Genomic DNA, 12,668 nt, shown 5'->3' with positions numbered 1-12,668 from the left:
TGACAACTTCACTCCATTACTTTTCAGTGGGCACATTATTCACACAATATTGAAAACGGGAAAACATTTTCATGTGCTTTTCAAATCAGAGATGATCAGTTAAGTGAACGTACTAGCACTGGTCCACGCATAGCGAAATACTAATAAAAGCCAAAGAGAAAGAAACCCCCCTCCCGCGTCTCACTTTTAATGCAAAAAAGTGCCTAAAAAAATTCAAAACAGGAACAAATATGAAAGTAAGATGGCCCCATTGCACCTCCTTTTTAAAAAATATTTTAGATGAGGGGGAAAGGGAGGTGACTCAAAAGCCCCCCAAAATAATGCCACCTCAACAACAAGCAGCAAAACATTCTTTCTTCTATACAGACAGTACCAAATCCCCGCCCTCTGACATTAAATCTTTAATGTTAGATTATGGAATCAAATATTGGTGAATATACAGAGGGCGGTGATAAATCCAAAGATTTAACAAGTAATACAATCCATGCCTCTAAAATTCATGTGAATGCACACAGTGGGAAAGACAGAAGAATTACCCAAGTGGTTTTTTTTTTGGGGGGGGGTGCCGTAGATGAATGCAGGAGGAAGAGGTGGATCAGGATGTCCCACGTATGGTAAGTCTCCCTCTGGCTCACTCACAGGTCTAGCAAGCTCCCGGATCCCAAGTGAGGTAGGCAGGTTTGTAGCAACCCCATAGCAGCCAATAGGTTTCGGCTAATCTGTTCCTCTACCCTCACAGGCTTCCGTCAGTGCTTTTTATCTCTTTCCCCAAAATCTGTTATCATCGGCTCGATCGGCTCACATCCCTAAAGCTTAGACTGGCACCATTCAGCTTCTATAGAGTGCAGGACCTGCTGCATTCATCTACGGCACCACCAACTTTTAACACAATGAGAGTTAAAGTACATCATACCTTTTATTATAATAATTAAAAGATGGATAAAATAAATCATTATAATGTGACATTTGCATCATCTGGACTCAAGGGAAGAAAATTCTTGAGAAATTCCGCCAGGACTTCAACAACCGTCATTCCACCATCAACCTAACCATGGACCAGTCTAGACAACAAGTACATTTCCTGGGCATCGCTGTACAACTACATGATGAACACATAAGCATCAGTTTATACCAGAAACCCACTGAGTGCCATTCACATCTTCAGGCTTCCAGCTGCCACCATGGAACATACTACCAAAAATTCCAAAACACATTTCCTCCAATCCCTCATACAAGGAGTTTCTCCTAAAAGATTCAGAACAAGAATTGTTTAGGATGACAGTGTTCACCCAATGGAGTTAAAAACAGCTTAACGAAGCCAGAACTGTAGCCAGAAATAGTCAACTACGTGACAGAAAGTTAATGGAACACTAAGAAAGTTAATGGAACACCACTACCAGACATCTACAGCTCTTACTAGTCCAACGCATCATCAATGGCCTACAGTCTGTCCTGGATAATGATCTTTCTTTCTCACAGGTAGAAATGTGAAGGCCCAGGAAAAAACCAGGAAAAATTCAGGAGGAAAAAAAACCCCATGTTAATCCTTCCCCAAGGACTTTTTGGAATAAATTAAATGCTTCTTAAGAAAAGGATCTTTAATTCGGATTCCCTCCCCCCAATTAAAAAAGACATAGTGTCAAAATGTTAGAGCTTTTCCATTTTTTTCCTAATAAAAAATTAAAAAAATTTGGAGAGCCCTGAAAAAACCTCAATTTTTATTCCTTCCCCACCGTCTCAGACGGCAAAAATGAGATCCATAATCTAAGGTACCATATGGTGTAGCAGTCTGCAACTCTCTCTCAAAAAATGGGTACATTAGCCATTTTTTCTTATGGAAAATTAAGACATTTACCCTTTTGAATTCCATAAATGTGCCAAATTGTACAATTTTATATGCTAAGAAAAATTATGCATTTTATTTTGTTAAATCAGTAAAATAAGTCTAGGCTTGATAGGAAACTATTGTATATTGTATAACACCCCACCCCCATCCCAACCTACAACAGCTTCTCACTAACAACAGTGGATCAACCCAGTGGTTCACCCATGTACCGAACCCTGCAACAAACCTGGATGCCAACTTTGCCCTTATATACACTCAAGTAATACAATCATGTCCTGACCTGGATAGCTCAGGCTAACCCTATCTTGTGAAATCTCAGAAGCTAGCTAAGCAGGTTTGCCTTGGTTATTACCTGGATGGGAAACCACCAAGGAAGTCCAGGATTCTGATGCAGAGGCAGGCAGTAGCAAATCACCTCTGAACACCTCTTGCCTTGAAAACCCTCCAGGGTCGCCATGAGTTGGCTGCGACTTGACGGGACTTTACATGCACACAATAGGATCATAAGATTGTTATTTTATGCATTGTAGTTTTTATGTTGTTGTAAGCCGCCCTGAGCCAGCCATGGCTGGGAGGGCGGAGTATAAATATAATAAATAAAGGGCCTAGTAACATCAGCTACACCGCCTTGGGCTCATCCATGCGTTCCTCTTCCAATGGAACATATTTCCCAACACATACCAACAATGCCCTGGACAAACAGGTTAGCCCCTTCACAAAAAAACGAACAAAACTCTGTCCTTAAAAACTGCAGGCAAAGATTTTACACTTCCAGGGCATTCTGTTGTTGATCTAAAAGTTATAACCCGACACAACAGTCCTGAACTAACATCAGTCAGGAAGATCAATACTATCCCCTTCACAACAGATCTGAAGAAGGACTTGGGACTTCTCAGTCACTACACGTGCAAATATCTTCACATACCCTACCTTTACACATTTTTAATCGTTTGTGTGTATTTCTGTACTTTTCTAATTGGATCTGTTTCTCATGTTTCACCCTGAAGTTCCCTAGATGAGATATGATTTTATGTTTATCCTATTTTGTCCATCTGTCATCAGTTGGATGTGGTCTTCATGACTTCCCAGAATCCTATTCAAAAATTCTACAGTCAAAGCTTCACTTATTCTTCACTATGTCTTTACGTATTGTTCTGTAGTTTGTTTAATCAGCACTTTTAGTGTATCTGTTTCTGTGAAGCTCTTGCAAAAAATATTGTAAAGCAAGTTCTCAACTGTTTGAAGTATGTGATCTCTCTATTCCAATAACAAACAACAAATGATATTTCAAAATACTATATTACATCCAATTATATATTGTGTTCAATAAAGAGACTCAAGATGAAACTCTTGCTCACTACAAAACTCATGGGCGGGCAGGCTAAGGCCAGTTACACCCTTTCAGTCTAATTTGCTTCACAGGGAGACTGTGGGAAGTTGTCAAGACACAAGATGCAACCCCTCAATTCTGTAGAAAAAGTGAGAAATTAAAAAATATAAAGAAATACATAAATTGCCAGGACACCAAACTAGAAGAAGAAGAAGATTGCTTAAACTGGGCAATCCCATCACATCTGCAATGTTAGTACACCAATGCCGTGTCAGCCCAGGCATCCTAACACTGCATACGCAGTAGCTGAGGACATGGCTAAAGCTTGGTTTCAAGAGGAGGAGGAGGAGGAGGAGATTGGATTTATACCCCGCCCTTCACTTGGAGTCTCAGAGCGGCTTACAAACTCCTTTCCCTCCCCCTCCCCACAACAGACACCCTGTGAGGTGGGTGGGGCTGAGAGAACTCTGGTACAAACTGCTCTTTCAGGAACAGCTGTGCCAGAGCTTGTGACTGACCCAAGGTCACATCAGCAGGTGCAAGTGGAGGAGTGGGGAATCAAACCCGGTTCTCCCAGATTAGAGTCCACGCACTTAACCACTACACATGGGAGAAACCCCATCTAAGCGAATCAATAACTACTACCCAATTACAACTGTTATTACCAGTGGTGACCATAAGAATCACTTTTATTTTTAAAACACCTACCCCACTTCATTTGATATTAAAAGCTACTTCCAGCATGATTATACGTTACAATAATAAAAGCAATCAATAATACCACTACAATAGAAAACAAAAATATTAAGGAGTGATCTCAGCCCCCAAACTTTCCTGTTTAGCCCAGGGCCCAAGCACTACAGGTACCATCAAAGGAACAACTTGCAAAATGTCACCCAGGAAGGATCATGTGAGCAGGGGGCTGACACAATACACAAATCTTCAACAGAGAACTTGCTTTCCACAGAGAGAAGTGAAGGCCAAGGGAGGGGGGAATCAGAAAACTGAGGGGGGCATTGCCCCACATTTTTCCACAAGGACTTTTTTTTACCCCATTTATCCAATGGAAAAACTGGGAAACTACGGAGACTCTCCTAAGAAATATTTTTTCTTTGAATTGAGTGTAACGGTTTTAAAACAAGTTTTTGACAACTCAACATAACTATAACATGAACATCTAGGGATTTCATTTTTTTTTTTTTAGCTTTTCTCATTTTTCAAGTTTTTCTTATTTTAGGTTTTCTCACTTTAGAGAGCACTGGAATAAATGGAATGCTTTTAAGGCAAGGTTTTACTCACTCAAACGGAATAGAATTCAGTTTTTCCAATGGAAAGATTGAGAAAGGGGGGGGGCTGACAAAAACCCCTTACAAAATATTTTCCCCCCTTTAGGAATGAGTGAAATGTGCTAAGATCGCACAGGCTGTAGCACCTTGCAGCTCTCCTGCTTAAGCAGTACATTTATTTGCCATTTAGCCTCAGAAAACTAAGGCATTTATAGCTTTAAATTCCAAGAATGTACAATTTCATATGCTTACTAACGTATAAAAGATGCCTTTCTGTACAGCAAGTTACAGCAGCAAAATAATTTTAGGTTAGATAGGAAAGTTAAGTATTGCATATGTTTTAATTTTTCCTAACATTTCCATTTTTTCCCCAGGGGGGGGAGTCCCCCTCGCCAAAAATTTTCACGTCTCTGTTTCCACATCTTTCCAGAGGTTGGGAAATACAACAGAGTGGGCCAACTGATCTTGTGGAAAGTAAATAGGTCTCCCAAAAGGAGGGTACCTGCACGTGAAGCTACTGGGCAGCTAGGAGAGGCAACCCATCTATCTAGCCTAAAATACAGTAATTTTTGTTTTATGTATGGGTTCATGAAGCAAGGGATATCCGTGTCTTAAAAAGCTCTTCACTTTTAATCCTCAAATAAACACAGTTCCTCTGCAGGATCCTAAGCAAAGTCTGAACAGAAGCCAAAACTCCTCTTTGAGGAGACCCGCTGCCAATCCCACACTCTATTCCTTGAGCAACACTGACATCTAGTGGACCACACTCTGCTACTAACGCACAGGAGTTGAGTGCCACTTTAAAGATTTGAGATACCATTCTAGTGCAAAGCTTTTTCAGGCAATGGCCGGCCCACTTTATAAAACTCTTGTTATGATCCCTCTTGGCAGAAGTTTTGAGGTTAATTATATTTTTTAAATTTATCTACTATCTAAAAGGTTTCTGTTCTGCCATTTTGCCTTGGACTCAAGGCAGCTAATGGTGCAGCAGCCCCAGTGGCAAGGGCATAAACAAACAAAATTAAAACGCACAAATTACAAACTGGAAAGTTTAAAAAAACTGGAAGGTCAACAGATCACGAAAACAGAGGAAGTACAGCATAAGACATAATGATGTAAGACTCAAATGTAATCAATAAAAGGCGGTTCGTAATAAGCAATCAGAGGAGAGAACACAGCATCAACCAGTTTTGCTAAGCTCCTGTATACCTGTAATGACTGAGGCACCCCAGGTCTTTGTTAAGTCCTTGCGGGAGGAATTCTAATTCAGATGTTTCGCACTGGAGTCTCCTTGCCCAGTTAGTCTGATGGCCAATTGTGACTTTTAGACCAACAACCATGTGTGCTGAGAGACTGAAATGCTGTACAACGTTTCTAAATATTGCCATTTTTAATGTCAGATTTGAATATTCTTCTGATCCAAAGGCATTTATTTATTTAGAAAATCTGGACATCGCTTCTCCAGGCCTGCTCAAGGCAGCCCACATGTAAACCACTAACAATAAAAAGGATATCAATAAGAACAAATAAAAGCAAAAGCAATAAAATCAATATCAATAACAACACTACCAATTAAAAACAGACAAAAGAAAAAGAAAACCAGAATACAAAAGAGCTTAAAACAGAGCACTCTAAAGTGATGCTGATAAAACAGTCCATAGGCCAGGAGATGATGATCAGACAGCCAAAACAAAAGGATGGAACCCCTTACATAAGAGTCTAGATAAGAAGAAACGTTTTGGCCTGGCACCTGAAAAACAATGAGGCAGGCACTGAGTAAGCCTTGAGGGGGAGGACAGTCCAAAGGTGAGGTGCCACCACCAACAAAGCCCTATATCTGGTCACCATCCATCTTGCCTCTGAAGACCAGGCCCAGACTGCAGGGCTTGAGAAGAAGATTCCAGCTGGCAGGCTAGACAATATGGGGGGAGGCAGCCCTTCAAATACCCCACTCCCAAGCTGTGTAGGGCCTTATAAGAAAGAATCAGAACTCTGAATTGTTCCTGGAAACAGGTGGGCAGCCAATGTAGATCTTTCAACAAGGGGTGATAAGATCCCTGTATTCAGCCTGGCTGCCACATTCTGAACCAACTGAAGCTTACAAAAAGTTTTCAAAAGCAGCCCAATATTACATTAATCAAACCTGGACATGATTCAGGGCATGGATCCTCTCACAACCCTCTTGTTCTCACTTTAGTTATGTATGTAAGTTTTAAACACTTAGGACTTCATATACTGTGTTCTGTGTAGTGTTCTTTATTATTTAATGGACTTTTCTTTGTGCGGTTTATACCTGAAACATTAAAAGCTGTTTGCACGGCTTGCTCGGATTCTGTATGCTTCCCCGTTTTTGTTTAATGCCTCGCACATTGGTTTTATTCTGATTGTTTTACGGTTGCTATAAACAGCCTCAGAATCTGTACTGATGGAAAGGCAGAGCAAAAATGTTTAAAGCAGATTCCTAAAACATTGGGTGGTAGAAAATGCTGTCGAGATGCAGTCGACTTGTTCTCCAGAGAGCACCGTGATCAGGGTCCCAAAACCGACTGACCCTCCCCGGACCCAAGGACGCCAGGCTGGCAATAACCAGGGCCAGAGCTTTCTCAGTGGCGGCTCCTCTCTGGTGGAATGAGCTCCCAGAAGAGATCAGGGCCCTGCGGGACCTTATGCAGTTCTGCAGGGTTTGCAAGACGGAGCTCTTCCACCAGACCTTCAATCAGGAGGAGCCGCCCCAATAGAGAACCCTGTCCCCTAAAGTCATCAGAACAGCCTGTGCCAGCTGCATAAGGTCCTTGAGAGAGCTGTCCTTGAGAGAGCTCTCTCAGCCCCACCTACCTCATAGAAGAGGAGACTAGATTTATACCCCGCTCTTCAATCGGAGTCTCAGAGCGGCTTACAAACTCCTTTCCCTTCCTCTCTCCACAACAGATACACTATGATGGAGAGCCAGTTTGGTGTAGTGGTTAAGTGCGCGGACTCTAATCTGGGAGAACCGGGTTTGATTCCCCACTCCCCCACTTGCACCTGCTGATGTGGCCTTGGGTCCGTCACAAGCTCTGGCACAGCTGTCCTTGAAAAAGAGCAGTTTGTGTCAGAGTTCTCTCAGCCCCACCCACCTCACAGGGTGTCTGTTGTGGGGAGGGGAAGGGAAAGGAGACTGTAAGCCGCTCTGAGACTCCAAGTGAAGGGCGGGGTATAAATCCAATCTCTTCTCTTCTTCTTCTTCTTTTGAGGACTGCTCTTTCAAGGACAGCTCTGACAGAACTATGGCTTGCCAACGTCATCCAGCAGGTGCAAGTGGAGGAGCGAGGAATCAAACCCGGTTCTCCCAGATTAGAGTCCACACACTTAACCACTACACCAACCTGGCTCTCCATCATAGTTATCTGTTGTGGAGAGAGGAAGGGAAGGAGACTGTAAGCAGCTCTGAGACTCTTGAGTGAAGGGTAGGGTATATATCCAATCTCTTCTTCATATATATATAAAAATGCAGGACACATTCCGAATGCCCTTCACAGCAACCAAAACTGTGATGCGTACTTGTAGTGTGATGTGAGAACCAGTCGATATGTCAAAAAATCTTAAAGCAGTGAGGGCAATTCCAGATTACAAACCTTCTAAAATAGGAATCTGGAACATAGTTACATGACCAATGGCAGAGGCCAGACACAACTCACTCAATGAAGTCACCAGAAAATGAAAGTTTATTTGTGTAAGGTTTTAAGGTTGTTATGTCCTTCAGCAGCACCACAGAGCTCAGGAAACAAATGCATGGTATACAAAGGCCACTCAAATCAAGGATCACGACCACTTTAGAAGTGAAGCACCCATCCTAACAGACTTCATGCCAGGAGCCCAAATGGCTGCAAGAAAGGCTGGCTGGCTGCTGCCCAGGGAAAAGGGGGTACCAGATCATGACAGGCGGGCATCCTCCTGCACCAACCAAGCAAGCTGAAAGCCACATTGAACACAACAGAAGAATGGCCACAACCTGCCCATATCCCCCACTCCATGTCACAAGTTCTTCATGGCCTTATTTTTTCTGCTAAAGAATCAGTTCCAGACAAAAAGTGGCATCTAGGTTTGTTTTCAAAGAATACAGTGTGGAGAGCCATGCACAAGCATTTTTTTTCCCATCTCCCGGCTCACTCACCGCAAAAAGGTTGGACCGGCGCTTCGACTGTTTGCGAACAGGTGTTGGAGTGTTAGTGGTGGGAGGGACATCGATCCGCAGCTCCTTCTGGCTGGTGCTCGGAGTGGAGGGGACCGAGGAGGAATAGTCGCTTAAGCTGCCTCCTCCATTGCTGGTCTGCAAGGATTAAAATCCATTTTAGCAGAAAGAAAACCAATTGCAATTGACCTGCCACTGAACACCCGAAGCCACCTTATCCTGACCCTTGGTCCATCAAGGTCCATGTTGTCTACAGGGGCTGACAGTGGTTCTCCTGGGTCTGCACCAGAGGTCTTTCACATCACCTACTTTAGCTAGAGAATGACCCAGGGACCTTCTCCACGCAAAGCAGATGCTCTGCTGAGTCACAGCCTCTCGCCTTCACAGCCTTCATTTCATTTTCAATAAGCAGTGCAGATTCACCATAAAATCTCTTCTTCTCAAGGAATTGACAGGATTGGCAGGTTCTCTTTAGCCGAATCCCTTCCACCAGACAGGATTGACTTGGCGGAAAAAAAATTCATGGAAGGAAGTGGAGGAGTGGGTTCTTCCCACGCTGTCCTCCTTCCAGTCAACCTGCTGCTTCCTTTGAAAATCTTCTCAGATCTTCTCAGAGGGACGGGAGGGCCTCTGAAACAAAATGCACCAGAGCACAGGGTACTGCAAAGACGGGGGGGGGGGGGGGTTTCCAAGGAAGCCGTTTTGTCATTGCCGCACCCCCAACCTGTGATGTGTTTTGTTTGTGAGGCTGTCCCGACCTTCTGAGAAGATGTTCAGGCTGCTTGGGAAGGCAGCCAAAGTTCTGCATCATCAACTTCTTCTGTGAATTGTTGCGGTAGATTCAACCCACAGTGTACACCGTTATTTCACACTCTTAACACATTATTACAAGGTACAGGATGCTGCAGCCACACAGGGTAGGGAACAAATAGTCTGCTGGGGGTGGAGATGGAAAATAAAACCTTGGAGCTGGTTGAGGAAGGCTGTATTTCACACACGCCTTCAAAAGGAGAGAGGGGACGTCATAATTCAGGAAAGCAGCCATGAACACATGGTCTTGGGAAAGCAAGGTATGCTCCCTGAACCCTGGAACCGAGGTAATGGATGAGACACACTGAATGCAAAGTAAAGGATTTGGAGAGGCAACCTCTTATTACCATCTTGAGAGCTATGTCCAGTGCAGAAAAAGAGGGTGTGCATTTATAACCATTTTTTAAATCCTTGCTCAGTCTATTGTGTTTGTCTGTGCAGTGTGTGTGTGTGTGTTAGGTCCCCTCAAGTCGCTTCCAACTTATGGCGACCCTATGAATTAATGACCTCCAAAACTTCCTATCATTAACAGCCTTGCTCAGGTTTTGCAAAAACAGTGGCTTCTGACTGAGCCAATCTATCTCACGTCGAGTCTTCCTCTTTTCCTGATACCATTCCTTGCATTATTGTCTTCTCCCGTGAGCCTTTGTCTTCTCATAAAAAGTGCAGCACGAGCGTTATACAGTTATTTTATTTTCCTTATTTACTTATTCAAACCCTTTTCATTTTAAATCTGGTCAAGCTGATCTCTGGAAACCACATTAAGCCCAGTTCTGGCCATGCTTACCGGGCGTTTGAAGCATGTGCATGGTGGGGAGGGAAGCTGTTAAGCCCTATTTGTCGAGACAGCTCACAAAGGAGAGAGATTGGTCCCTTCTGTAGCAATTAGGAGACAGAGACAGGGAAGATTCAAAATTAGCACTAAGATCTTTTAAGAGACTAAATACGAGGAGGGCCTGGGTGCAGATCCATGGGCTGGTCAACCCTCTGAGAACTGATCTGCTGGTGGTGGTACCCCCTGAGAAAAGTAGGGAGCAGAAGAAGGAGCCTTGTTGTCATCTAGCAGCTGGAGACTGGAATGTCTTCATTCCCTGTGGCTCAGCAAGGTCTGCCTCACCACACATGGGAACTAACTGGTGAAAAAGTCTGCTTGTGCAGGGAGAAGGGTCCTTTGCAGTTTTATTCAGGACCACATTTGACCGATTGTCACAGGTCAGGCAGAGCCAGGGGTAGGTTCCTGGAGGGCAGTCAAAATCCAAGGGAGGGAAACCGAGTCAATCAATCAGACCTTTATTGGCATGTTATGTTAAAACTGACAGGCAAGGAATTACAAAGTAATATGCAGTTAATGATACATTCCCTTAGGGAAACCGAGTCAAGAGTCCAGACCAAGAGTTCAGAGCCAAGAGAGCTGTTGCCAAGGGGTTGTTCAAGAGGTGTAGTCCAGTAGTCCAAGGGTTATTCATGAGCAGAGGTCAAGCAGAGCCAAAAACCATAGTCAGAAACCAGTCCAAGGGTCACATGGGCAAGGCAGGAGCCAAGGCTGTGGCCACAAAGTCAATGGTGGATTGACTTGTTGCTTCCACACCTAACAGCCTCTCTTGGCTGGTTTTTATAGGCATGTGCTTAAGGGTCCAATTTGCAGCCAGCTGCTCAGGAGTAAATCTGCAACTACTCAAGCAGCCGGTGTTGGGCCCAGAGGTGAGCACTCTGCCATCTCTCTTGTAGTTCGGCTCGCAGCCTTTGTCTGTGGCACTCAAAGGGTGTGGGTGATGCTGGAGGGCTGGGAAGGATGTTTAGTTTCACCTGTAGGCTCAGGGCTGGAGAGTGTCCATGGCTCTGTACCAGCTGTTGGCTGTGAATCCTGATCAGCCGGCAGTTTGTCTCCTGCTTGTTGGCTTCTGCTGACTCAGAGCTGGCTACACATGGCTCCTCTTCTCCTGAGGAGTCCTTACTGAGCCCTAACTGACTCATGACACTGATTTAAGTTTTTTATTTACTGGCAGTACTAACTGGAGTTTTTAAAATGGTGACTTTTTATGGGCTTTTATCATAGTATTTATACGGTCCATATTGTGTTTTATAATTATCATTTTATTCATGTGGTAAGCCTCCTTGAGCTCTGCAATAGAGAAAGGTGTCTAATAAATGTTTTAAATAAATATATAAATAAGGGAGGCTATTAATGCAGTCCAAATTTCTGAACAGCTTGTACAAGCTAAATACTAACTAACTGCTTGGTCGTAACAAACAGTCTCAACTTGGGCTTAGAAGATTCACTTTGATTTTTTAAATAGAACCTTGAAATCTATAGACCAGAATCAAATACAAAATAATGGTTCATTAGGAAGACTTAAGCTCGGGTGGGGGGCAAAGTGGCAATTCCTTGGGGTTTGGGGGGAAGGATATTACTGCTACTGCGGCTACTAGTGACTTTCAAGAAACAGCCATTTGTGTCAGCATTTTTGAGCATAAGGTCCCAGGATCAGTGGGGCACACGGAAACCTCAGTTGTTCATGACTGAGGAAAAGAAGCGAGCACAATACGGCAGCTTAGGCATGCACAGAGTTAGCTGTCCCACTTCAGAAAGAAGAGATTAACAGGGCACCAGAGAATCTTTTCCTCACTGGGAAACTGAATTCCATCCACCTCCTACACTCTCAAAATTAAGAAACAGAACTTACAGAGTGGATCAAATATGTTCCAACACTTCTCTCACTCCCATCCCCCCCAGGGATATATTCTGTTCTGTCCACTCCATGCAAAGAGCCACTCACCTCTTTTTCTCTCTCCCAGAAGACCTTTTAACAATGCTTCTCCCACTCCCCACCCCCCATTCAACATGGTACACTTTTTTCCATGGCACACAACCCTAGTACCACATTGGACACAGTCCATTAGGGACTGTTTCTTGTGTACTAGATCCCACCCCGCCCCAACCTTTCTTGGTTTTCCCAGCTCAATTGTATTTTTGTTCTTGCTGCTCTTAAGCATGTTATCTTTCTAAGGGAGGCAGCAACTGGAACCATGTGGTAGTCAATCCAGCAGAGACAACAAGGGTGAAGGAAGCAGAATGTGGAGTGAAAGAGACTGCAGGGGAGATGTGGCTTCACACATGAATGGGAACAACAAGGAACACCCAGAGAAAGAGAGAGACTGTAAACGCTACAGCCCTATCCCCTTTCCACCAACTTTGCAGAATTCATTGAGAAGGAAGTCAGAAAT

General features: G+C 43.7%; 1 protein-coding gene across 2 annotated transcripts in view; it reads right to left on the bottom strand.

The window, feature by feature from the left end:
* LOC107123193 (arf-GAP with GTPase, ANK repeat and PH domain-containing protein 1-like) overlaps window positions 1-12,668 on the bottom strand; it is a 440,455-nt gene that overhangs the window by 324,033 nt on the left and 103,754 nt on the right. For both annotated transcript variants that reach the window (XM_015426385.1, XM_015426386.1), the window contains exon 8: window positions 8,616-8,771. In XM_015426385.1, the coding sequence (XP_015281871.1) occupies window positions 8,616-8,771 (156 nt within the window). The remainder of the gene's footprint in view (window positions 1-8,615; window positions 8,772-12,668) is intronic.

This window comes from Gekko japonicus, unplaced genomic scaffold (genome assembly GCF_001447785.1).
Source record: "Gekko japonicus isolate JY-2015 unplaced genomic scaffold, Gekko_japonicus_V1.1 scaffold769, whole genome shotgun sequence".
Classification (NCBI taxonomy): domain Eukaryota; kingdom Metazoa; phylum Chordata; class Lepidosauria; order Squamata; family Gekkonidae; genus Gekko; species Gekko japonicus.
This window is presented reverse-complemented; position numbering and strand designations above follow the sequence as displayed.